Source organism: Phaenicophaeus curvirostris, chromosome 38 (genome assembly GCF_032191515.1).
Source record: "Phaenicophaeus curvirostris isolate KB17595 chromosome 38, BPBGC_Pcur_1.0, whole genome shotgun sequence".
In the NCBI taxonomy this organism is placed as follows: Eukaryota; Metazoa; Chordata; class Aves; order Cuculiformes; family Cuculidae; genus Phaenicophaeus; species Phaenicophaeus curvirostris.
In genome coordinates this window covers 2184776-2210463 of record NC_091429.1, presented here as the reverse complement: position 1 = coordinate 2210463, position 25688 = coordinate 2184776, and the positions used below count along the sequence as shown (strand labels likewise).

Genomic DNA, 25688 nt, shown 5'->3' with positions numbered 1-25688 from the left:
ACAGACACAGGGGACGGACACACAGACACGTGGGGACACACACACACTAGAGACAGACACATGGACACATGGGGACACACACACACAGGGGACGGGGACACGGACACGTAGGGACACAGACACTGGTGACAGACACACAGATATGTGGGGACACACAGACACTGGGGACGGACACACAGACATGTGGGAATGCAGACACGGACACAAACACCTGGGGGGACACGGGACAGAAACACAGACACACAGGGACAGACGTGTGGACAACGGGGTGATGGACACATGGGGACACACGGACGCTCTGGAGAAAGAAACACAGACACATAGGGATGCTCTGGGGACAGAAACAGAGACACATGGGGACACACAGACGCTCTGGGGACAGAAACACAGACCCATGGGGACACACAGACGCTTGGGGACGGAAACACAGACACATGGGGACACACGGACGCTCTGGGGACGGAAACACAGACACACAAGGATGCTCTGGGGACAGAAACATGGACACATGGGGACACAGATGCTTTGGGGACAGAAACACGGACACATGGGGACACACAGACGCTCTGGGGACAGAAACACAGACACATGGGGACACACGGACGCTCTGGGACAGAAACACAGACACATGGGGACACACAGACGCTCTGGGGACAGAAACACAGACACACAGGGATGCTCTGGGGACAGAAACATGGACACACAGGGACACTCTGGGGACAGAAACACAGACACATGGGGACACACAGACGCTCTGGGGACAGAAACATGGACACATGGGGGGACACTCGGGCGTGCTGGGGTGGGGACGCTCAGCCACACAGGGATGGGGAAGGGGACTCAACCCCCTCCCTGGGCAGCCTCGGACAGGGACCAATGACCCTTTCCGGGAAAAACTTTTTCCTAGTATCCATCCTGACCCTCCCCTGGTGGAGCTTGAGGCCATTCCCTCTCGTCCTGTCCCCTGGGCCTTGGGAGAAGAGCCCAGCTCCCTCCTCTCCACAACCTCCTCTCAGGGAGTTGCAGAGAGCAATGAGGTCTCCCCTCAGCCTCCTCTTCTCCAGCCTAAACCCCCCCAGCTCTCTCAGCCGCTCCTCTTCTTCTCCAGCCCCCTCCCCAGCTTCGTTCTCTTCTCTGGACTCGCTCCAGAGCCTCAAGGTCCTTCCTGGGACCCAAAACCAAACGCAGGAGTCCAGGTGCGGCCTCACCAGCGCAGGGGAACAATCCCTGCGCTGCTCCCGGCTGTGGTTTCTCACACAGTCCAGGATGATGATTCCACTGACTGAGTTGCCCTCGGCACAGCCGCCGCGCAGCCCCTTTATTGCCCGCAGCACGGAGGGGTCCCCAAACCGGCCCCGGCGTCCCCCGCTGTCTCATCCGGCGGTGGCAGAGGAACGTCCCTGGCCGGCAGCCTGCCCGCTGAATCGTCCCGGCAGGAGCGAAGCCGGCAATCCGGTGCTGCCGGCACCGCAGCTGGACACTGAATAAATAGGACGGGAGCACCGGCGCGAGCAAATCGGCGTCTGCACCAGCTCCAGAGCCGCAGTCTGCCCCGGCGCGGCTGCCCATCCCGGCGAGGATGAGGAGAACCCAGAGGTAGGGGATGTCTGAAGAGAGCCCGGTGCTGTCCTAGTCCGGCGAGGCCGCTGGGGCGCGTCGGCACCGTCCTCCGGAGGCAGCCGGGGCCGTCGGGTCACAGCTCGTCATGAGGGATGTGGAGCGCGTGGTCACACAGGTCTGCGGGGAAATAAGCTGGCGCTGTCAGGAGACCCAGAGCAGCAGCACATCCCCTCCTACCGATCCCCACCACGCGGATGAGCCAGGGGTCATAGAAGCAGAGAATCACCAGGTTGGAAAAGACCCCCAGGATCATCGAGTCCAACCATTCCCATCAATCACTAACCCATGGCCCTCAGCACCTCGTCCACCCGGCCCTTAAACCCCTCCAGGGAAGGCGATTCAATCCCCTCCCTGGGCAGCCTCGGACAGGGCCCAATCACCCTTTCCAGGAAATATTTTTTCCTGATGTCCAGCCTGACCCTCCCCTGGTGGAGCTTGAGGCCATTCCCTCTCGTCCTGTCCCCTGGCCCTTGGGAGAAGAGCCCAGCTCCCTCCTCTCCACAACCTCCTCTCAGGGAGTTGCAGAGAGCAAGGAGGTCTCCCCTCAGCCTCCTCTTCTCCAGGCTAAACGCCCCCAGCTCTCTCAGACGCTCCTCTTCTTCTCCAGCCCCTCCCCAGCTTCCTTGCTCTTCTCTGGACTCGCTCCAGAGCCTCAACATCCTTCTTGTGGGGAGGGCCCAGAACTGACCCCAGGATTCGAGGAGCGGTCTCCCCAGGGCCGAGGCCAGAGGGAGAAGAACCTCCCTGGCCCTGCTGGCCACGCCGGCTCTGATCCAAGCCAAGATGCCCTTGGCCTTCTTGGCCCCCTGGGCCCCTGCTGGCTCCTGTTCAACCAACCCCCCCAGGTCCTTCTCCTCCAGGCACTTTCCAGCCAGACTTCTCCTAGGCTGGAGCTGCTCAGGGTTGTTGTGCCCCAAGGGCAGGACCCGCCCTTTGGCCTCGTTAACCCTCCTGTTGGTCTCAGCCCATGGATCCAGCCTGTTCAGATCCCTTTGGAGCCTCCCGACCCTCCAGCAGATCCAGCTTCCACCCAGCTCAGTGTCATCCACAAACTTGCTCAGGGTGCCCTCAGTGGATCCCTGGGTCCCGGCGCAGCCGTGACCCGGCCAGCAAACACCTGTGCTTCCTCTTGGCTGCGCTCTCTGGTTAATCAGAAACGTGGCCGTGCGGACAGTGCTGCCGGCGCGGCATTTCCCCGGCTCCTGGAGCTACAGCGGCGGCCGCGCAGCCGGCAGCACCGCGAGTGCCCCAGGACGGAGCAATTCCCTGGCCGGGAGTGCCAGGTACGGAGGGAACCAACGTGGGCCACGGTCGTTAATGGGGAAGCACAAAGGTCGCGGCGTGCCCTGACCCCGGTGTTTGCGAGCTGGAAATAGCCCTGCAGGAAGCGAGACGCTGCGGAACAGACACCCGGGCGTTGGTTGCATGAGGAATCCTGCGCCGGCGTGGCCAACGGAGCTGGCGTGGCCAACGCAGCCAAAAGAATCGGCACAGACAACGGAGCTGGTGTGGCCAACGGAGCCAGCACAACAACGGGCCTGGCTCAGCCCCAGGTAGCAACACGCTGGGCCCAGCAGCCAAAGCAAGCCGTAGGCAGCAAGGTCCAGATCCTGGGCTGCTCTACAGGTCCAAGGGATGTTGGGATTTTGCATCCCCACCCCGCAAGCAGCAGGGGAGCCCCTTCCTGGGAAAGCGCAGCCCCGCTCACCGGTTCGCTTGCTGCAGAGCCGGTCCTTGACGTTGTCGGCTTCGTGGGAGAGGAATTCGATGAGTTCGTCCTCGTACTCCTCGGCGATGCTCTCGCACTGCAAAGAGAGCGTCTGCGGCTCAGCCGACAGCACCCGGGGAGCCCCGAGCCGGCTCGTGCCCTCTCAGGAGCAGGGGAAGCAGCTGGGAGCTGCCAGCAGGGCCAGCTCACCCCCAGAGGAGCCCCGGCCACCCTGCACCCCAGATCCAGGCCCCCAAAACCCGCGCTGAGCCCCAGCAGCCGCCACGAGGGCCCCATCCCTGCACGCACCGCGAATTTGAGGCTAGAAGCCACGTCTCCGTCGATTTTGACCCCGGAGAGATCCATCTTGGTCCCGTCGTGGGAGATCACCCGGACGTAGCTCTTCCGGTGCGTGGTGGGATCCACTTTTTCTCCGTATTCCTTCATCTTCTCACACACGCGCTCCAGCAGCTCCGTCAGATGCGCTTCTGAGCGAGCGTAGGGCACCTGTGGCACAAGCAGGGCGTCAAGCGCCTTTCCCTGGGAGCCTGGGAGCGCTCGGAAAGGGTCAGACATCCCCACAGATGCCTTAGAGATAGGCAGCACCTTTTTCTGGGAGCCAGAGAGCGCTCAGAAAGGGTCAGACATCCACATGGATGCCTTGAAGATAGTTAACGCCTTTTCCTGGGAGCCAGGGAGCACTCGGAAAGGGTCAGACATCCCCATGGATGCCTTGGAGATGGGCAGCGCCTTTTTCTGGGAACCAGGGAGCACTCGGAAAGGGTCAAGTATTCCCACAGATGCCTCAGAGACAGGCAGCGCCTTTTTCTGGGAACCAGGGAGTGCTCGGAAAGGGTCAGACATCCCCATGGATGCCTTGGAGATGGGCAGCGCCTTTTCCTGGGAGCCAGGGAGCGCTCGGAAAGGGTCAGATATCCTCGCAGATGCCTTGGAGATGGTTAACACCTTTTCCTGGGAGCCAGAAAGCACTCGGAAAGGGTCAGACATCCCCACGGATGCCTTGGAGACGCCGTGGGGCCATGGAGGAAGCGAGAGAGAAAGGACAGAGCACCCAAGGCGAGTCCAATCTGATCCCTTCCTCGTACCCCTTGGTTTATTACGCACGGCTGCAGCCCCGCAGCTTCCATCCCAGCACGGAGACACCTCACCTCCACGACCGACTGGCTGCCATCAGGGTTGATCCGGAAAGAGCCCATCTGGATGGTTTTCCTGGGGTCAACCTGAGCGATTTCCCACTCCAGCTCATCCACCAGCGCCCGGCACGCTGTGGGGACACAGGCATCAACGGCCGGCACCAACGGCATCACCCGAGCCCCTGGCACCCACAGACCCACAGCTGGAGCCACCGGGACGACCGGAGGTGCCGCCAGCTCCATGGATCTCAGGGATCCGCCACCCCTGTCCCATCCCATCCCATCCCATCCCATCCCACCTCCACAGTGCAGGTCCTGGCTCCGGCGGGCGCCGGTGCTGGGCAGCAGCGCAGCCAGGGCCACGGCCAGGCAGAACGCGGGTAGGATCCGGTCCCTCATCCTCCTGGCTCCGCTGCTCGGCACCTGCGGGCATAGGTGTCTCCAGCACTGGTGTTCTTGGTGTCCCCCGGTCCCCGCTTATCCCGCCCCCGGCGGCTGCCCCCAAGGCTTTGCCTCTGGTCCCAGCCCCCCAGCACTGTTCTGCACCCCCAGACTCCACCAAGACCCCCTCCTCTACGGGACTGAGCCCTGAACCCCATGGAGGCCCCTCCACGATAGGGCCAAGCCCACAAACCCCCCATCCCCAAATCCCCTACCTATAGGGCCCAGCCCAGGGCCCCTATAGAGACAGCTCCTCAATGGGGCTGAGTCCAGAGGCCCCCGAGCTCCCTCCCCTGTGGGGCTGAGCTCAGAGCCCCCCAAGAGCCCCCTCCCCTGTGGGGCTGAGCTCAGAGCCCCCCAAGAGCCCCTGTCCCTAAGGAGCTCAGCCCACAACCCCTCATAGAGCTCCCTCCCCTATGGGGCTGAGCCCAGAATCCCCCAAGAACCTCCTCTTCTATGGGGCTGAGCCCAGAGCCCCCCAAGAGCCCCCCACTCTATAGGGCTGAGCCTAGAGCCCCCCCCACTCTATGGGGTCGAACCCAGAGCCCCCCAAGAGCCCCCCACTCTATGTAGCTTAGCCCAGAGACCCCCAAGAACTCCCTCCTCTATGTGGCTGAGCCCAGAGCCCCCCAAGAGCCCCCTCCCCTATGGGGCTGAGCCCAGAGCCCCCCAAGAGCCCCCCACTCTATAGGGCTGAGCCTAGAGCCCCCCCCCACTCTATGGGGTCGAACCCAAAGCCCCCCAAGAGCCCCCTACTCTATGAGGCCAAGCCCAAAGCCCCCTCCATAGGGCTGAGCCCAGAGCCCCCCAAGAGCCCCTCACTCTATGTAGCTTAGCCCAGAGACCCCCAAGAGCCCCCTCCTCTATGGGGCTGAGCCCAGAGCCCCCCAAGAGCTTCCTCCACTACAGAACTGAGCCCAGAGCCCCCCAAGAGCCCTGTTCCCTATGGGGCTGAGCCCAGAGCCCCCCAACCCCCCCCACCTCTATGGGGCTGAGCCCAGAGCCCCACAAGAGCCCCCTCCCCTACGGGGCAGAACCCAGACCCCCCCACATGGGTCCGAGCCCAGAGCCTCCTCGGTCCCCTCACCGTTAAGACAGAGCCGCCTGCCCCTACAGGCCCCCCGGCCCCGGCCGAGCCCCCCGTACCGCTCCGCTCTCCCGCTCCGCCGCCCGCCCGGGGGCCGCCCCGCCCGCCGCCTGTCTCGGCGCTCCCGGCCGCCGGCCCCGCCGCGAGAAGGAACCGTTCGGAGAAGGCGGCGGCCGAGCCCGACGGGGGCGGCGGGACCGATCGGAGCGGCCGCCGTCGTTCCCGGAGGCCCGGCGGCGGGGCCGACCCGACGCAGGCAGCGCACAGGGCACCCCGGGACGCGCGAGGACCCCGCGCTGCAAGGACCCCGGCCGCGTGGCGCTCGGCCCTGGGGGCGCGGCCAGCACAAACCACGCCCACTCGGGGCTTAGGGGCGGGGCTTGTGCCATCGCGACACCGACACACCCCTCCCAGTGCCACCCCCGGTTCTTCCAGCCCCGAGCTGCCTCCAGCCCCGCCCTGGCACAGAACCACGGAATCACCAGGCTGGAAAAGACCCACAGGATCATCGAGTCCAACCATTCCCATCAATCACTAACCCATGTCCGTCAGCGCCTCGTCCACCCATCCCTTAAACCCCTCCAGGGAAGGGGACTCAACCCCCTCCCTGGGCAGCCTCTGCCACTGCCCAGTGACCCTTTCCATCAAAATTTTTTTCCTGATGTCCAGCCTGACCCTCCCCTGGTGGAGCTTGAGGCCATTCCCTCTCGTCCTGTCCCCTGTCCCTTGGGAGAAGGGCCCAGCTCCCTCCTCTCCACAACCTCCTCTCAGGCAGTTGCAGAGAGCAAGGAGGTCTCCCCTCAGCCTCCTCTTCTCCAGGCTAAACCCCCCCAGCTCTCTCAGCCGCTCCTCTTCTTCTCCAGCCCCCTCCCCAGCTTCCTTGCTCTTCTCTGGACTCGCTCCAGAGCCTCAACATCCTTCTTGTGGGGAGGGCCCAGAACTGACCCCAGGATTCGAGGAGCGGTCTCCCCAGGGCCGAGGCCAGAGGGAGAAGAACCTCCCTGGCCCTGCTGGCCCTGCCGGGTCTGATCCAAGCCAAGATGCCCTTGGCCTTCTTGGCCACCTGGGCCCCTGCTGGCTCCTGTTCCACCAACACCCCCAGGTCCTTCTCCTCCAGGCACTTTCCAGCCAGACTTCTCCTAGGCTGGAGCTGCTCAGGGTTGTTGTGCCCCAAGGGCAGGACCCACCATTTGGCCTCCTTAAACCTCCTGCTGTTGGTCTCAGCCCATGGATCCAGCCTGTTCAGATCCCTTTGGAGCAGATCCAGCTTCCACCCAGCTTAGTGTCATCTGCAAACTTGCTCAGGGTGCCCTCGATGCCTTCATCCAGGTCGTTGATAAAGATGTGGTTGGATTCAATGATCCGGTGAACCATTTCCAGCCTGCTGATTCTATGATAGAACAGGGCTGGACCCAGCCCTGTCCCTGCTATCAGCCCCACTCCTTCCAGCCCCAAGCCGCCTCTAGCCCCGTCGTGTCCCCAGTAGCAATCCTGGTGTGTCCCCTCCACCCCAAACCAGTTACAGCCCTGTTCCTTCCCATCCCAGCTCCAGTTCTTCTGCTTTGTCCCCACCCTCGCTCCCTCCCGTCCCAGACCCCCCCTCTCCCAGCCCCGGTTCTTCCCCCGCTGTGTCCGGTAACGGTCCCGCTCCCTCCGGCTACGTCTCCGGTTCCGTTCCCGACACCCGGAGCCAAGCAGCAGACGGCGGCACCGGCGTCCGATGCTGCTTTATGAGGGAGCCCGGGCCAGCGGGCGATGGTGGGGAAGGTGGAGGGGGAAGAGATTCCCGGTACCGGCAGGGAGACGGGGGTGTCCCGGGGCACCGGGCCCCGGGGGAAGGCGCGAGGGGGTCGGGGATATCTCCGTCCTCGCTGCTGGTTCCCGTTCCACGCGTGTCGGCCTTCGCGGGGCTGGGGGTCCGGTCACAGGGCCAGCACGGGCGGGTACACGGCCCCGTCTGCGGGAGACACGGGGGTCAGGGGGGCATGGGAGGGGTACGGGGCTTCTGGGGGGGCTGCAAGGGAGGGTACGGGGGGATAGGGGGGCTGCAGGGGGGACACAGGGGACTGGGGGGGGCACGGGGGGCTGCAGGAGGGGCACCAGGGCACGAAGAGCTGGGGGTCTGGAAGGGGAGGTACGAGGGGCTGTGGGGGCTGCAGGAGGGGCAGAATGGGCTGGGGGGGCTGCAAATAGGGTACGAGGGGATGGGGGTGCTGCAAGAGGGGAATGGGGGGGCTGCAGGAGGGTTACACTGGGCTGCGGGGCTTCAGGAGGAGCACAGGGGGCTGTGAGGGGGCTGCAGGGGGGGTACGGGGGGGGCTGGGGGGCTGGAGTGGGGGTACGGGGCAGTGTGGGGGTTGCAGGAGGAGCAGAGAGGACTTTGGGGGCGGTGCAGGAGGAGCAGAGGGGACTGGGGGTGGCTGTAGGTGCTGGGGGGGGCTTGCAGAAGGGGCACGGGGGGATTGGGGGGTTGCAGGGGTGGTAGGGGGGACTGGGGGGGCTGCAGGAAGGGCAGAGAGGACTGAGGGGCTGCAGGGGGTGCTGTGGGGGGCGCTGAAGAAGGAGTACAGGGCGTTGGGGAGGGCCGGAGAAGGGGTTGCAGGGGGTGGATGGGGGGCTGGGGGGGCTGCAGGAGGGGCATGGGGGGCTGGGGGGGCTGCAGGAGGGGCACGGGAGGCTGGGGGGGCTGCAGGGTGGGGGTACAGGGGGTTGGGGGAGCGCCTTACGCTTGGGGCTGCTCTGGCTGTCGGGCTCGGGCACCTTCCAGTCCATCTTGCGGCCCTTCTCGTAGAGCGCCTTGAGCACCTTGCGGAATTCCTCGGGCTCGGCGCCCTGCGGGCTCAGCTCCAGGTACTTGCGGTAAAGCTGCAGCGCCGTGCGCGCGTCCTCGATGCTGTCGTGGGTCTCCCCTTGGATTTTCAGGTCTGAGGGAGGAAGCCAGTGAGGGGAGGAGGCCGGTGGGGTCCCCAGGGTTGGGGGGATCTGCCCCCCAGAGCTGAGAGTTTGGCCACTGACCTAGGAAATACCAGGCGAGGAAGCGCAGGGAAATCATCCTCTTCCTCGGGATGTGAAACAGGTACACAGTGTCGATCACCTGGTCCTTGGGCACCTGTGAAGAAGAAGAGGGGGCACCGTGAGCCCCACTGCCCCCCCAGACCCCACTGCTGGCCCCCCAGCTGAAGGGGGAGGGCCCAGTGCGATCACCATGAGGTTGATGACACGGAAGTCCTTCTGCAGCCCGTGGCCCACGAACTTGACGCCCACGTCGATGAGGAAACGCAGCTTCAGGTAGGTGGATTTGAGCGTGGTGAGGTGCTTGGAGGAGATCTTGGCATCCAGGTCTCCCGGTTTGATCCCCGAGTACTGGGTCAGGTAATCCACCACCTGCGGGGAGCGGGGACAGGAGAATCGGGGAACCATGGAATCGTTAAGGGTGGAAAAGATCTTTTAAGATCATCGACCTCAACCTTCAATCCTGTCCCTGAGCACCACAGCCCCACAGTTTTTTGAACCCCTCCAGGCACGAGGGCTCCACTGCTGCCCTGCGCAGCCTCTGCCAGCACCCGAGAACCCTTTCTGCGAAGGAACCGTTCCTAATATCCAACCTAAACCTCCCCTGGTGCAACTTGAGCCCATTTCCTCTTGTCTTATCACTTGTTACTTGGGAGAAGAGCCCAGCCCCACCTGGTCCAGAGTCCTTTCCAGGAGCTGCAGAAAGTGATGAAGTCTCCCCTCAGCCTCCTCTTCTTCTCCAGGCCAAACCCCACTTCAGGTCCCTCAGCTGCTCCCAGAACCCTTGCGCTCCAGCCCCATCCCCAGCTCCATTTCCTTCTCTGGATGTGCTCCAGCCCCTCGAGATCTTTCTTGGAGTGAGGGATGTAGAACTGAACCCAGGATCCAAAGCCTCACCAGCGTCGAGCACAGGGGGACGATCCCACCCCTGCTCCTGCTGGCCACATCATGCCTGATACAAGCCAGGATGCCTTCTTGGCCAGCTGGGCCACTGCTGGATCACGTTCAGCCCCAGTTCCTTTTCCGCTGAGCAGCTTTCCAGGCCTGGAGCATTGCCTGGGATTGTTGGAGCCCCAAGTGCAGGACCTGACCCTCAGAACCCCATCTCATTGGCCTCGGCTGTGGGTTTCTGCCCCCTCCCCGAGCCCCCAAACCACATTCCAGGGAGGTGCTGTCACTATTGTGGGTGCCACCACATGGCATGGGACGCAGAGGGGTGGTCTGTGTCCTCCTTGAGGGGCTGGGAGCTGCGTGAGGCCAGGCAGGAGCCCCGTACCTGCTCCTGGGTGGAGATGTAGTCGTCGATGAAGGGGACACCCTCGTTAGGGCCCTGCCCGCGCACGCACGTGATCCTGGCCACCGACATCTGGCTGGGCTTGATAGTGGATTTGGTCCCATCACTGCGAAGCTCGGCCTCCTCCTGTGACGAGAAAGGAGAGCTCGGTGACCAACAACTCCTGCCATCCCTACAAGGAGCCACCACATCCCCCCTGACCCTCCATCCCCTCATCCCCCGACCTCATTCAGCGTGACGAACTCAGCATCCAGCCCCACCAGGTCGCCCGCCTGCGGCATCTCGCTCAGCATGAGGGGGATGAAGGTTGCGTGGCACTTGCGTTGCTTGCGAGCCAAGGAGGCCTCGGCCAGCAGCACGCTGGCTTCGATGGGGTTCTTGACTGAAGAAAAAAGGGGAAGGGAGATGAGTTGCGGGCCGGCGCCGCTGGCCGCGCAGCCACTTCCACCCCAGACACTCACTGACGAGGTTGTACTTGGCGTTGAGGTTCCTCCGGGCGTAGTACAGGATCGCCGGCACCTTCCAGCTCATGTCAAACTGCACGGCCTCGCACTGCAGAGGGGAGACACGGCCCGGTGGGGCACGGTGCTCCTCCCTGAAGCAGGAAAATCCCCTCGCTGAGGGGTGGCAGTGACCTTGGCAAGCGAAGCAAGGCCCCGAGCGCTCACCTTATCCACGGGCTCGATGAGGAAGTCGTTGAAGAGGTACCACTGCTGGTGTGTGACTCCCTGCAGGAGAGGCACAGGCACCGCCTTAGGGGCCCCCCCAGGCCAGGGCAATGACTCCTCTCCCCGGGGGCTACCAGGGAAAGCGGGGTGTGACGATGCCATGTGGGAACTCCCGCCCTTCCTGGGACACGGCGGGGAAATCCCTGCTGGCTTGGGTGGTGACGATGGGGACGTGAAGCGCTCGGGCTGGACAGGCACGAGCTCTGCCCGACTCCCAACCAAAACTCCGCGGAGATGCAACAGATAAGAGACAGGGATGCAGGCCTGACACAACTCCGGGAACTCCTGGCTTAGGCATCTCCACCCAACAGGACTGCCCAGAGCAGACTCACATCATCGGGGAGGGAGATGACGTCCTGAGCCTTACCTGGAAGCACAGGGACCTGCTGGCAACGTGCCCATGACCAGGAGGAACTGGTCTGAGTAAATGGGGTACGTTTCTCCAGCCCTTTCCCTCCCGCACAGCGTTTGAGCAGCACCGGGCATGTCAGGGCTGGCTGGAACCTTCAGCCAAGAGCTCAACGGCAGATTCTAAGACCCAGGAGCGGGTCCATGGATTGACCTGATCCCCAGACAAGCCACGGGCAAGGCAGGCCTCCAAGGGAGCTGTTCTTGGCCTGTCCAGTGGGAACTCACCTCTTTCCTCTGGTGATAGGTCTCTCCCACCTTGATGTGCCCCACCAGGCTGCCCCCGGTGCGGGAATCCAGGATGTGGACAACGGTGGCCATCAGATCGTAGATATAGACCGAGTCGGGGTCGTCAGTCGGGCTCAGCTGCCAAAGGAACCCGTGCCGGGGAAATATCTGAGCCCTGGCGCTCTGCCTGGTAGCTCCCAGGCCTCCATTTCAAACCCCAGGGCTCAGATACGCCATCTCACCACCAGCCCCAAGGTTTCTGTGCTCACCCCGAGGCGTCTCTGAGACAGCTTTGTTATCTCTTCCCCACACGCCTCCAGCAGAAAGCGGTTCTGGAGCCATTCTGCTCCCACAGCCCCACGTGCGCGCGACCACAGAGCCCCAGGAGGGATCTCATAAGCCTTTACCTCTTCGTTCTCGCTCCAGTTGCAGACATCCAGCTCCTTGCTCTTGGTCAACTTCATCTTGATGGCGTAGGGGATCCAAATGTTCTTCAGTTCCTCCACAGAAGGATACGAATGCCCTATGTTGGGGTTTCCCAGTTCCTTCCTGCATGGAGAATCAGGGAAGACCAAGTCGGTGGGAGTCACGTGTTGTTCAGGACAGGATCCCCACCACACACCAGGCTAATCCAAAACCTTCTGCTGGACAGAAAGGGCAGGCCAGGGCCACATCAGTGCCCTGCAGCTGCCTGGAGCAGAGCCAACCACCTTTCCCAAGGCCAATGCCAGCTAAAAGGCCTGGCACAGGGTTCCAGGGCATCCAGCCTGGCCTTGAACACCTCCAGGGACGAGGCAGCCACCACTTCTCTGGGCAACGGCCTCCCCACCCTCACAGGAAAACATTTCTTCCCAAGATCTCATCTCAATCTCCCCTCTTTCAACTTAAAACCATTTCCCCTCTTCCTGTCCCTGCGCTCCCTGATAAAAAGTCCCTCCCCAGCTTTCCTGGAGCCTCCGTCAGTACCGAGACGCTGCTTTTAATGAAACGAAAAACATGCTCAAGCTCTCCTGGAAGGCATCACTGCTCAGTCGCCAGCCAGGAACGGTCACCTACCACTCTCCAAGAGAGATTTCTTTGCTTTTGGTGATGTCAAAGCCTCCTCTCTTCATCATGGCTCTCTGAAAGGCATACTGGCAACGAAACACAGGCAAGCGTCAGCGCAGAGCCGCAGCCTGGGCTTGGGAACACACGGGAGGCGGCCAGACCAGCAGTGGGGCAAAGACAGGGATTTTAAAGTCGGTGACAGGGAAAAAAGACAGCGAGAGAAACCCAACGGTTCACCCGCTCCCTGCTGGGCACTCCCAGTGCTGCTCCTGGGTCCGGGAGAAATGGGGGAAGGACAGAGAGACAGAGCACAGTCCCATCAGCTTTGCCACGGCAGCAGATCTTGGTTTTATCACCTCCACGCTACAACCATGACCAAATACCGTGTCCTCTGCGAACAAAGCGGGGTGATGCTCGGGTGGAGAGTGAGAGACAGAGACAGTGAGACCAGAGCGAGGACACCTCCGCAGAGCCGGGCACGTAGCGGAACTGCATGCCGGGAGAACAAGCCCCAGAGCGGCCACCCCACCTCAGCCTGCGTCTTCCAGAAATCTGCCTCCTTGGAGCTGTTCACCTCACAGTTAATGACCAGGACGTCTGGCAGGCAGCGGATGTTCCGGGTCTGGACCTGCGGAGAATCAGAGAATCCCCAGGTTGGAAGAGACCCACCGGCAGCACTGAGAGCCCTGGAGAGGCTCAAAACCAAGGTGGCATCTTCCCTCCTCCAACGTCTCTGCTCCTGGCCACGTTCCTAGTAGCCAGGGGGATCATGAGGGTAAAGGAGCAGGGAGCCGGCTGCCACCTCGGAGCAGCTCAGCTCCCGGGGGCTCTCCCTCTGCTCTCTATCCTGGGGGGGATTCAGCTGGGATCTGTGTGACCTGTGAGATATGTTCCAGCACGCGTGCAGCCCAGGAAATACCCCACGCCACTCCGGCTCACCATGCAGGCCAGGAACCGAATCCCCGGCATCCGCTCGGGAGGTTCCCCAGTGACTAATGGAGAAACTGCCCCAGCTCGGGGCACTTGCACCCCGTTCCCAAGTCCCCCCAGGAGCCCAACGCGCTCAGACCTGCTCCCAGCCTCACCGTGGGCTGGTACTTCTCACAGTTCTCGCACCAGGCCTGCGTGTTCTGCTCCAAGCAGATGCTTCGCTTTAAAATCTGGGCAAATTCGTAATCTTTGACCGGCTTTTCTGAAGGGAGAAGGGAGAATAACGTCACCTCCCAACACACAAATCTCACCGAGTTAGCTCAGCCAAACCTCTGGGGTTTTCCTCACAACCACCGGCGAGAAGGTCAACCCCCAAATCTGCTTTTCTGCAGCCAAATCTTGGCTGGGTGGAAACCCACTGCTAAACCTCGGCCACCGGGTCTGCCGCAGCCGGGCCAGGCCCTGCAAGGAACCCAAATCTCTGCAGGTGTGTGTCACCTGGAGAAGCGAGGCTCCTCCATATGGACAACAAACCCCACCCGGCTACAGAAACGCAGCGGCATCCAGCGTGCCCCTGGCTGTTACCGGTGCTCTCGGGGTAGGAGAGGGTGAAAAGCAGCGTGGAGGAGACGCGGACGGTTTCCTTGCCGCAGCGGCACATGCTGCAGTTCTCCATCTCGCAGCTGAAGAGCTGCCCGATCACCGAATCCCCCGAGGACCCAAAGCTGCTGGAAGGAAAGAGTAATGGGGTGAGCAGGATCCCAGCGATGGATCTTATGGCAGGTTTAGCGCTGGGGACCCACATATCTCAGGCTGCACAAAAGCCACTTGGTGCCAGAATCCAGATTCCAGCAGCTCCCAGGGAATGAGACATCAGGCTTCTGGTGCCAGAGCCCTCAGGGTGGCAAGAAAGCTCCTTCCTGAGGGACGGATGGGGCCTCTGGTTGCTCCATCTCCTCCCTGGTTTGGTTTTTCCCTGTCTGGGGTCCCAGTCAGGGCCATACCTGCTGCCAGCGCCCCGATACGCCTGTGGTCCCTCCTGCTCCTGGGTTTCCTGGTGCAGCTGAGTAAGGATGAAACGGTTCCAGCTCTGAATCAGCCGCCCCAGGTTCACCTTCCCCGTGGCTTCGTCCGAGTCAGCCAGGATCAGCCCCAGTGCCGAAGCCTCTGGGATTGTGCGGAAAGCCCGCAAAAAGTTGCTTCCCTGGGGATGGAGCAAGAGCGGAATGTCAGCGAGGTCAAGTGACAGGAGTTTCCACGTTGGTTGATGCCACCACCCAGCTCCTGCTCCTCTGCCATCCCTCTGACCTTCCCAAGCAGCCCAGCCCGGCCTCACGCCCCGCCTGGGCTCCCCACAGACCTGGCAGGGGTCTCCTCGGGACAGGTCCAGCATGTGGAAGAGCAGGCCCAGCTCACAGCCCAGGCAGAATTCCTTCTGGCACAGATGATTCTGCACCAGGCAGCGAACCGGCTCCAGGAAATAAAGCACCTGGAAAGACGGAGCGGTCAGGGAAGGTGCCAGGGCAGCGGTGGCCTGGGCCAGGCTGGGCTGTCTCCCACCTGGATCATGCAGTTGCAGTAAGCGTTGGGGATGTGGGGCTCCAGGCCTGCAAACAGCGTCTTGTTGTAATGCTTGAAGTCAAAATCTTCCAGCCCCAGCTTGGAATATTTGATCGTGACCTGAGCAGAGACACGAGGTGTTAAACGACCCTGGAGAAGAGGAGGCTGAGGGGAGACCACCTTGCTCTCTACGGCTACCTAAAAAGAAGTTGTGGAGGGAGCTGGGCTCTTCTCCCAAGGGACAGGATGAGAGGGAACGGCCTCAAGCTCCACCAGGGTAGGTTTAGGCTGGACATTAGGAAAAAATTCTTCACAGAAAGGGTCGTTGGGCACTGGCAGAGGCTGCCCAGGGAGGGGGTTGAGTCCCCTTCCCTGGAGGGGTTTAAGGGCCGGGTGGACGAGGCGCTGAGGGACATGGGTTAATGATTGATGGTGATGGTTGGACTCGATGATCCAGTGGGTCTTTTCCAACCTGGTGATTCTACGATTCTTGTGCCACTGGATGCGGAGGAATGCTCCCCATGAAGAGGTGGGCAGCGCCCGGACCCAGGCAGGTCCTTCAACCCCCAGCCAGCCCCCCCAAACCCCAGAGCAGCCCAGGGCGGCCACCACCTTCCTGTACTTCTTGGCCACCATGTAGAGGTGTGGCTCCTCCTCCCGCCCGATGGGCGACTCGGGGACTTGGCTGAAGCTGTCGAACTCATTATCCGTCTCCTTTAAGCGATAGGGAATCTGTGAGGGGGAAGAGAAGGGATAAGCAGCTGAACCCTGGGGCGGAACAAAGCGCCCTGCACTCAGACAAACAGCCCCTGGGCTTTCCTGCCTCCCCAAATGAGCAAAGGAATAAACCAGAAGGGAGTGGGGCCCTCCCTGAACCTGCACGAGGCCTCCACACCTTCCTTATTACAAGGGACTTATCGCTGTGGGAAACTACAGCGGCGCTGCGGGCGAGGGCAAAACGCAGCCGTGTTTTCCCAAGGGCAAGGGACGTGCCATAAGCTTCCAAACCTCACGGTGTGGTATCGATAGAGCCGGAATTCTGACCCGAGGTGAGGATTCAGCCCCACCCGGGGCTGGCTCACCCAATTCTCTCCAAACTACACGGAGAATTTCATCCCTTCCCACCGCCGGAGCCCTGTAGAAAGCCCCGAGGCCGTTCCACACGCAGCAAGAGCTCTGTCCTCACCAATCTGCAGACCCCACGCTCCTGAGAGCGGGTACCTGGTTGCGCAGCTTGGTCCTTGGGTTTGGGGCGTAGCCAATGAACCCCACTTTCTTCATGGTGCGCAGAATCTCGGGATCTACCGGAGGGGCTCGCCTGCAAATTGCACCGTGGCTGTGCCATCTGGCATCACTGTTTAACCAGGGGCCCCCACAGCGGGTATCAGGGCTTTCTACCCTCCCTCCTTCCCCCAGGACCTCGAGGTTCATTTATCATCACAACAAAATACACAGAATATGCTAAAACAGCAGCAGCGCTGAGTACAGGCATCTCCAAGACAGGGGAAAAACAGGAGTTCTAGAAAACCCTGGAATGGTTTGCGTGGGAAGGGAACTCAAAGCCCACCCCCTGCCACGAGCATGGACACCTCCAACTGGATCGGGGAGCTCAAAGACCCATTCAACCTCGCTCAGGGTTTCCACACAGGGAGAACACAGCCAGGATCCCACTGGGATCTCCCCATCGAGAAGAGGAAGGTTTGGCTCCGCTCTACCACCCTCAAACCTGCCTGGCAGTTGAACTAAATCATGAGGACCATAAATCTTGGGTTCCTCAGGGCGTGGGATGAGGAAAAGCAGCACCAGCCGTGAGGCCGGGGAGCAATAGGGCCGCTCTCCCAGTCTGAAGAGCCAGGGAAGGAGAGGAACTCTGCCAGGAGCAGATTTTCCCTGGGAAAAAATGAGCAATTACCGGGGCGCTGGGGCGGAGTTGGCAGCGGGCCAGTCAGAGAGCAGGGAATCGTTGGTCAGCGGCACTGGGATGAGGGACAGCGGCACCAGGTCCTGGTTCCAATCCAGGTGGGGCAGCGTGTCCACCATGCAGGGCAAGGCAAAGTCGGTCTCGCGCGAGTAGGCGTTGAAGGTAACCTCAGGGGAGTCGGCCCAGAGGTGGACGCAGCCCTCGGAGTCGCCGAAGGCCAGAGCCTGCTTGCTGGCCGAGACGTCGAAAGTCATGATGAGCGGCCCCACGGTGTTCACGTGGAAGATGTCGGCGGGGTTGGCGAGGCCGGTGGGCTCGCAGAACTGGCACTGGCCTGCGCGAGAGGGAAGCGGAGAGACAAAGCAGCGTGAAGCCACCTCCATCAACTAGGAATTGAGGCTGGAGGGGTACCAGGAGCGTCATCCCGCTCTCAACCCAGGGGATGAAGCTCACCTGTCTGGGAGATGATGGCCAGGCGGGAGGTGTAGGTGGGGATGAAGCGGAGGAAGAAGGGGTCGATGTGGACCTGCAGCGGGGTGGTGGCCCGCATCATGCGGAGGTCGTACACCTTCAGGAAGCGGTCGCAGGCGAGGCCGTTCATCCGGCTGGAAAAGCCGCAGGTCACCAGCAGGTTCCCGTGGACATCGAAGTCGGACAAGCTGCCCGAGTAGGCATCGAATTCGTGCTCCACCACAAACGTGCGCAGATCGCGCAGGGAGACCTGGGAGGGCGAGACGGCAGGGCTGGGTGCCGTGCAGGAGGCTGCCAGCTACTCAGGAGCTTCTCCAGCTCTGGCACAAGCAGGATGCCAACTCCAGGGCATCCCAGAGGGAAGGTGAGCACCTGCAGGGCTGTAAATATGACAAGGTTGGCGTTACCTTCCCTGAGGTGTGTCCACAGAAGAAGAAGCGGTTTGATTGCCTCATGACGGTGATACCGGGAACCTCCACGGTGTACTGGGAAGGAAAGGAGCGGGGCTGAGTCCCGGAACGCAGCACCTCCTGCAGCAGAGAGCGGCCACGGGCCCAGCCGTACCTTCTGTGTCTCCTGGACGGTGTTGAGGTCAATCTCCAGGACGTGGTTCTGCAGGCCGGCCACCAGCAGCGTGCTGCTCTCCGTCAGCAGCAGGCTGTGCATGTCCTCAGACTCATCCATGCTGCAGGAGAGGGAGAACAGCTCTCGCTGCCCAGCTCGGGGAGGCAGCAGGGAAGGGATGGAGGCTCTGCCCTCACCCTCTCACAGATCCCCCTTCTCGCAGGCCACACAGAGGCCGGGACCACCTCCCACATCACTGGCCACGTGCGGCCAAGGGAAAGCACTCACAGGTAGTCGAAAATGATGAGGCCGCCTCGTGACATGTACTTCAGGTTGGTTTTGGTCAGGAAAAGGACTCCGTTCTCCAGGCTCTGGATCTGGCGGATGTCATCACTGCTGTTCACTTGGAAGGAGGAATAGCGCTCCAGCGTCGGGCCGAAGAAGGAGGTGGCGTGGCCCTAAAACCAGTCGCGGATGGGATCATCATCACGATCCACCCTGGCTTCACTAGGATGTGACATTGGCAAACCTTCCTTTGTCCTGCACCCGTTCCTGGGTCAAGGCAGGCACTTGGCTGCTCTGGAGGGGATTCCTGCCCCCGGGGACGCACCCTGGACAGTGGAGGAGTGTTCAGACCTTTCCCTTTCAGGGAATTCAAACAAGAGTAAAGCACCCAAAGCGCTAGCAGCCCCGCACGGGACAGGGGACAGGATGAGAGGGAATGGCCTCAAGCTCCACCAGGGGAGGGTCAGGCTGAACATGAGGAAAAATATTTCACGGAAAGGGTCATTGGTCCCTGGCAGAGGCTGCCCAGGGAGGGGGTTGAGTCCCCTTCCCTGGAGGGGTTTAAGGGCCGGGTGGACGAGGCGCTGAGGGACATGGTTTAGTATTTGATAGGGATGGTTGGATTAGGTGATCCTGGGGGTCTTTTCCAACCTGGTGATTCTATGATTCTATGTTAGGGTGGCCAAATCGCTTGGGAAACACTCGGAGGCAAAATCGCTTGGGAAACACTCGGAGGCAAAATCGCTTGGGAAACACTCGGAGGTGCATCCGGGAGCTCTGCACAGCTCTGGTTTGAGCTGGCCGCTCCGGATTGAGCCTCCAACAAACCGCGACTCTCGCGTGGCCACCGGGCCCCCAGCTAGAGCCACGGGCAGGCCCGATCCTCCCTGCCCCAGCACCTACCCCGTGGTTGCCAACCCAGAGCATTTCCTCATGCAGGTCGAAGTGGGAAGCGGCAACGGGGACGCCGACCTCGGAGACGGCCGTGTGCAGCTCGCTGTACATGCCCTCCAGGAGGTGCACGGGGTCGGGGACCGCCATCCCATCGAGCGGCACGTCGGGATCCAGCTCCACGTTGGGCAGCATGCTGGGGGCCAGGTGGGCGTCCAGGACCGGGTCGAGCGCGGGGTGCAGGGGGGAGGCATACTCGGCCAGGGAGGGGTCCAGGCCCTCGTAATTCATGGTGAGAACCGGCGTCGCCCCTGGGGATAGAAAGAGAACAGAGACAGCGCTAAGAACATCACCGGGCACTCGGAGCCATCGGCTGCTCGGAGCCAGCGCCACTCAGAACCACGGGGTGCTCGGAGCTACCAGGACTTGGGGTCACCAGTGCTCAGAACCACCAGGGCTCAGAGCCACCAGGCACTCAGAATCACCGGTGCTTGGAGCCACCGGGCGCTCGGAGCCACCGGGCGCACGGGACCACCGGGCGCTCGGAGCCACCGGGCGCACGGGACCACCGGGCGCTTGGAGCCACCGGGCACAGGGAACCACCGGTGCTGGGAGCCACCTGGCGCACGGAACCACCGGTGCTCGGAGCCACCGGGCGCACGGAACCACCGGGCACACGGAACCACCGGTGCTCGGAGCCACCGGGCGCACGGAACCACCGGTGCTCGGAGCCACCGGGCGCACGGAACCACCGGCCCCGGTGCTCGGAGCTCGGGAGTGGAACCGGCGCTTGCAGCTCCGGGGCCCCCAATCCCTGACCGGCCCCCACCCGGGAGCCGGGGGGACTCCGCCCCCGTGTCACCGCCCCCACCGGGGCCCGCACCCCCGGGGCCGCCCCCCGCAGAGCCCCGTTACCGAGTAGCCGCGGGCAGCCCCCGCCGGGCCGCGCTCCGGGGCCGCCGCCGCCGCCGCCCCCCCTCCTCCCGCCGTCACTATGGCAACCACGCCCCCCGCACTTCCGCCTGGGAACCCTTGAACCAATGGGAGCGCGGCGCGCCGCACGGGAACCAATCAGAGCCCGAGGCGCGCCGCGCGGGCCAATCAGCGCGCGAGAGGGGCGGGACGAACCGTACGGCGCGGTGCGGGGGACAAAAAGCCTCTACGGTGGAGAACCCGGGGATGGGGGACGCGTGTTTTATCAGTGAATGAGTGTTTCTCACACTGGTGTCACAGCGGCCTCGCTGGCATCTTGCGGGACCCCAGCGTGTCCTACTCATGGGGTCCCACGGGCTCTTCCCTGTGTCCGTGTGTCACACAGCAGCCACTGGCTCCTCAAGGGATCCCAAAGCGTCCCCGAATGCCCCAAGCTGTCCCTTGGCATCCCACCGTGTCCCACTGTATCCCATGAGGCCCCCCATATCTCACAGGTCCCATCATCTCCCTCCCTCGGGGTCCCTCAGGGTCCCACTGGGTCCCCTGCCACCCAGGAGGCCCAAAGAAGCCCAGCAAGGTCCCATGGGCCCCATCGGGGTCACTCAGCACCCGAAGTGTCCCTAAATGTCCCTTGGTGACCCCTCTGTGTCCCACTGTATCCCATGAGGTCCCCCCATATCTCACAGGTCCCATCATCTCCCTCCCTCGGGGTCCCTCAGGGTCCCACCAGGTCCCCTGCCACCCAGGAGGCCCAAAGCGCCCCAGCAGGGTCCCTTGGGGTCCCACCCTTGGGGTCCCCTCCTTGGGGTCCCTCTGTGTCCCACCTGCGGGGACCCCCAGGGTTCCCTGCCATCCCACCACGTCCCAGGGTCCCACCATGGCCTATGGGGTCCCACCACATCTCACTGTAGGGGGGTCCCCATCCCGGCTGGGGGATCCCAGTGCCAGTAGGGGGGTCCCAGTCCCAGTTTGGGGGTCCCGGTCCTGGTGGGGGGTCCCGCTGCCAGTCCCAGTTTGAGGGTCCCGGTGCCAGTCCTGGTGGGGGGTCCCGGTCCCAATTTGAGGGTCCCGGTCTTGGTGGGGAGGGGTCCCGGTGCCAGTTGAGGGGTCCTGGTCCTAGTTTGGGGGTCCCGGTACCAACTGAGGGGGGTCCCGGTGCTGGTGGGGGGTCCTGGTGCCAACTGGGGGGGTCCTGGTCCCAGTGGGGGTGTCCTGGTACCGACTGGGGGGGTCCTAGTGCCAGTAGGGGGGTCCTGGTGCCCATCGGGGGGGGTCCCGGTCCTAGTTTGAGGGTTCCGGTCCCGGTGGGGGTGTCCCGGTACCGACTGGGGGGTCCCGGTCCCGGTGGGGGTGTCCCGGTACCGACTGGGGGGGTCCCGGTCCCTGTTCGGGGGTCCCGGTGCTGATAGGGGTCCCGGTGCCGGTTGGGGGGTCCCGGTGCCAGTCGTGGTGAGGGATCCCGGTGCCAGTTAGGGGTCCCGGTGCCGGTTGGAGGCGCGGGGGGCGGGGGTCCCGGTGCCGGTGGGGGGGCCGGGGGCAGCCCCGGGGCTGGCGGGGGGGGGAAGCGCCGGGGCCGCCGCGATTGCAGCTCCCCGGGCAGCACGGACCGGGGGCACCGAAGGGGAACGGGGACGGGAACGGGGACGGGGATGGGGACGGGGATGGGGCAGCCCCCGCCCGGCCACGGCGGAACCGGGGCCGCCGCCTCGACGGGGCCGTCCCGGCTCTGCGGTCTCGGGCACTGGGAGAGACTGGGGGCACTGGGGGGCACTGGGGGGGATTGGGGGGGACTGGGAGGCACTGGGAGGCACTGGGAGGCACTGGGGGGCACTGGGGAGGACTGGGAGGGAGGCTGGGGGGCACTGGAGGGGATTGGGGGGGACTGGAGGGGATTGGGGGGGACTGGGAGCCACTGGGATGCACTGGGAGGCACTGGGGAGGACTGGGGGGGAGGCTGGGGGGCACTGGAGGGGATTGGGGGGGACTGGGAGCCACTGGGAGGCACTGGGGGGCACTGGGGAGGACTGGGGGGGAGGCTGGGGGGCACTGGAGGGGATTGGGGGGGACTGGGAGCCACTGGGAGGCACTGGGGGGCACTGGGGGGGAGGCTGGGGGGCACTGGAGGGGATTGAGGGGACTGGGAGCCACTGGGAGGCACTGGGGAGGACACCTGAGGGGACACAGGGGGACACTGGGGGGGAGATTAGGAGAGACTGGAAGGTACTGGGGGGACACTGGGGGACATCAGGGACACCGGAGGGGAGGCTGGAGGAGACTGGGGGACACTGGGGGACACTGGAAGGAACGCTGAGGGAGACTGGGAGACACTGGGAGGCACCTGAAGGGAGACTGGAGGACACTGGGAGGTACTGGGGGGCACTGGGGGGCACTGAGGGGGAGGCTGGGGGGCACTGGAGGGGATTGGGGGGGACTGGGAGCCACTGGGAGGCACCTGAGGGGACACCGGGACCTCGCATCCACCCCGGGACCCGCATCCCCCCCCGGTCCCCGGGGGGGGATGCGGGTCCCGGGGTGGATGCGAGGTCCCGGTGTCCCGGGGCGGCTCCGGTGCCTCCAGGAACTGCCCCGGGTTTTCCTGCGGGTCCCGTCGGGGCCGGTGTCTGCGGGGCGCAGCTCGGGGACCCCGACCCGGTATCGGTTCTGCTTTCTCGGGAGGCGGCGATTTCGCAGTAACGGGATGGGGGGGGGGGCGGGGGGGGGCGGGTGCCACCTGCCCCGGGGATTCCCCCCCCCCCCCCCCCCAAAATCTCCGCCCCATAAGAACCCGGTGAGGGAGCCGGTGGCCGCACCGACGGCGATGGCTCCGCTCCGCTTCTGCCTCTGCCTCGCGGTGTTGCTGCTGCCGCCTCCTCCCGCCGCCCCGGTACCGGTACCGGAGCCGGTAACGGAGCCGGTACCGGCTCCCCGCATCGACTGGACCGCCTGCAGGAACCTCTCACAGGAGCTGTCGAGGCGGCTGGCGGAGCTCAAAGAGCCGCACCGGGACCTGGTGAGCTCGGGATGCGGGAGGGGAGCCCCGAGGATGCGGGGTACCCGAGGGTGTGAGATACCGGGGGTACCGGGGGTCTGCGGGGACCGGGAGGTGCGGGGTATCCCGGTAGAAGGGGGTCCCCGAGGATGCTGGGGTCCCCAAGGATGCGGGATGCCGGGGAGATGCGGGGTCCCCGGGGATGTGAGACGCCGGGGGTACCGGGGGTCTGCGGGGACCGGGAGGTGCGGGGTATCCCAGCAGGAGGGGGTCCCTGAGGATGCGGGGTCCCCGGGGATGTGAGATGCCGGGGGTACCGGGGGTCTGCAAGGACCGGGAGATGCAGGGTATCCCGGTAGAAGGGGGTCCCTGAGGATGCGGGGTACCCGAGGATGCGGGATACCGGGGGTACCGGGGGTCTGCGGGGACCGGGAGGTGCGGGGTATCCCGGTAGAAGGGGGTCCCCGAGGATGCTGGGGTCCCCAAGGATGCGGGATGCCGGGGAGATGCGGGGTATCCAGGCGGGAGGGGTCCTTGGGGGGTGCGGGATCCTGGGAGTCCTGGAAGAGCTGAGCCATGGGGTCCCCGCTGACCCCCCCAATCCCCTCCCCGCTGCCAGGAGGGGACTCAGCTGAGCGAGGAGGACCCCAATAACTGGCCCCCCCGGATCCGCTGCAGCGACGCCTGCGACCCCTCCACGCTGGACACCAACAACACGGTACGGGGGGCACCGGGGTGGCCGGGGGTCTTGGGGGTGATCAGGGAAGGGCTGTGAGCCTAGGGGTGCTTGGGGGGTGTCTGGGGCTCCCAGGGATGTGGCTGGAATTCACGAGGGATGCTGGGGGTCCCTGGGGGTGTCCAGGCTTTCCAGGGGTGCCTGGTGGTCCCAAGAGATGCTGGAGGCACCCAAGGGTGTCAAGGATATCCCAGGGATGCTGAGGGATGTGCCTGGGGGTCCCAGGAGACACTGAGGGGTGTGCTCAGCGGTCCCAAGAGATGCTGGGGGTGTCCAGGGGTCTCCAGGGTTCCCGAGGGATGCTGAGGGATGTATCTGGGGTTCCCAGGGTGGTCCTAGAGGTGCTGAGGGTACCCAAGGGTGTCCAAGGTTCCCAAGGGTGCTGGGGGCATCCCAAGGGATGCTGAGGGATGTATCTTGGATTCACAGGGGAGCCTGGTGGTCCTAGGGGTGCTGAGGGTACCCAAGGGTGTCCAAGGTTCCCAGGGGAGCTGGGGGCATCCCAAGGGATGCTGAGGGATGTGTTTGGGGTTCCCAGGGGACTCCAGGTGGCTGGAGGGATTTGGGGGGGTCCCCAGCTCACGCCTCGCTCCCCACAGCGCTGCCTGCAGCGCATCCTGCAGGGGCTGCAGCACTACCGGGACCTGCTGGGCTCCGACATCACCGACCACGACCTGCGCTCGCTGGAAGCCGTGATGGACCAGCTGCTGGGCCTCGTCCAGGTGGGCGGCTGGTGGGGGACAGCGGGAAGGGGTAACGCGGTGACAACCCTGCACGGGCACAACTGTACAGGCAGGGTCAGGCTGAGGGTTGCAGCTGTCCTGGAGGAAAGTTCATAGACTCATAGAATCACCAGGTTGGAAAAGATCCATTGGATCATTGAGTCCAACCATTCCCATCAATCACTAACCCATGGCCCTCAGCACCTCGTCCACCCGGCCCTTAAACCCCTCCAGGGAAGGGGACTCAACCCCCTCCCTGGGCAGCCTCGGACAGGGACCAATGACCCTTTCCATGAAATATTTTTCCCTAATGTCCAGCCTGACCCTCCCCTGGTGGAGCTTGAGGCCATTCCCTCTTGTCCTGTCCCTTGGGAGAAGAGCCCAGCTCCCTCCTCTCCACAACCTCCTCTCAGGGAGTTGCAGAGAGCAATGAGGTCTCCCCTCAGCCTCCTCTTCTCCAGCCTAAACCCCCCCAGCTCTCTCAGCCGCTCCTCTTCTTCTCCAGCCCCCTCCCCAGCTTCCTTGCTCTTCTCTGGACTCGCTCCAGAGCCTCAACATCCTTCTTGTGGGGAGGAGCCCAGAACTGACCCCAGGATTCGAGGAGCGGTCTCCCCAGGGCCGAGGCCAGAGGGAGAAGAACCTCCCTGGCCCTGCTGGCCACGCCGTGTGTGATCCAAGCCCCCGTTGTCCCTGACCCCCAGGAGGGGTGACAGCCCCCTGATCCCCCCCTAACGCCTCTCTCCCCGCAGCAGGAGCCCAGCACAGCAGGACCCCCCCAGCACCCGCTGGCACCCACCGGAGCCTGGACTCAGCCTCTCCTGCGGCGCCTGGCGCTGCAGCGGCTCCAATCCTTCACTGCCATCATGGGCCGTGTCTTCACCCACAGCGCCAGCACCCGCTGAGCCCACCGGTTGCAGCCCCCTCCCCCTCTTCTATTTATTCCCCTCTCGGCTGAGGGG

General features: G+C 63.7%; 3 protein-coding genes across 6 annotated transcripts; 1 reads left to right on the top strand and 2 right to left on the bottom strand.

The window, feature by feature from the left end:
• Nucleotides 1-1287: 1287 nt before the first annotated feature.
• On the bottom strand, nt 1288-7220 carry CNPY2 (canopy FGF signaling regulator 2). 3 transcript variants are annotated; one of them, XM_069879429.1, is made up of 6 exons: nt 7198-7220; nt 4782-4905; nt 4498-4613; nt 3638-3835; nt 3329-3425; nt 1288-1737 (listed from the first exon to the last, which is right to left on the bottom strand). In XM_069879429.1, exons 1-6 carry the CDS (start codon nt 7198-7200, stop codon nt 1694-1696), a joined length of 582 nt encoding a protein of 193 aa, XP_069735530.1. In that variant the 5' UTR covers nt 7201-7220; the 3' UTR covers nt 1288-1693. The 3 variants fall into 3 exon arrangements, with proteins under 3 accessions (XP_069735530.1, XP_069735532.1, XP_069735531.1); XM_069879431.1 differs by lacking the exon at nt 7198-7220 and adding an exon at nt 6070-6136; XM_069879430.1 differs by lacking the exon at nt 7198-7220 and adding an exon at nt 6011-6037.
• A 494-nt stretch (nt 7221-7714) lies between these two features.
• PAN2 (poly(A) specific ribonuclease subunit PAN2) lies at nt 7715-20322 on the bottom strand. 2 transcript variants are annotated; one of them, XM_069879626.1, is made up of 26 exons: nt 20265-20322; nt 19362-19660; nt 18462-18631; nt 18174-18294; nt 18017-18094; nt 17592-17859; nt 17130-17472; nt 16439-16535; nt 15830-15949; nt 15218-15337; nt 15018-15146; nt 14662-14861; nt 14243-14385; nt 13813-13919; nt 13257-13355; nt 12737-12813; nt 12088-12229; nt 11681-11818; nt 10985-11044; nt 10778-10868; nt 10541-10698; nt 10299-10442; nt 9215-9394; nt 9026-9119; nt 8737-8934; nt 7715-7967 (listed from the first exon to the last, which is right to left on the bottom strand). In XM_069879626.1, the coding sequence occupies exons 2-26, from the start codon at nt 19638-19640 to the stop codon at nt 7933-7935; spliced, it is 3591 nt and encodes a 1196-aa protein (XP_069735727.1). In that variant the 5' UTR covers nt 19641-19660; nt 20265-20322; the 3' UTR covers nt 7715-7932. The 2 variants fall into 2 exon arrangements, with proteins under 2 accessions (XP_069735727.1, XP_069735728.1); XM_069879627.1 differs by having other exon boundaries at nt 14243-14382.
• Nucleotides 20323-23100: 2778 nt separating this feature from the next.
• On the top strand, nt 23101-25631 carry IL23A (interleukin 23 subunit alpha). The gene is made up of 4 exons (XM_069879448.1): nt 23101-23292; nt 23891-23989; nt 24607-24729; nt 25479-25631. Exons 1-4 carry the CDS (start codon nt 23101-23103, stop codon nt 25629-25631), a joined length of 567 nt encoding a protein of 188 aa, XP_069735549.1.
• The last annotated feature ends 57 nt before the right edge of the window (nt 25632-25688 follow it).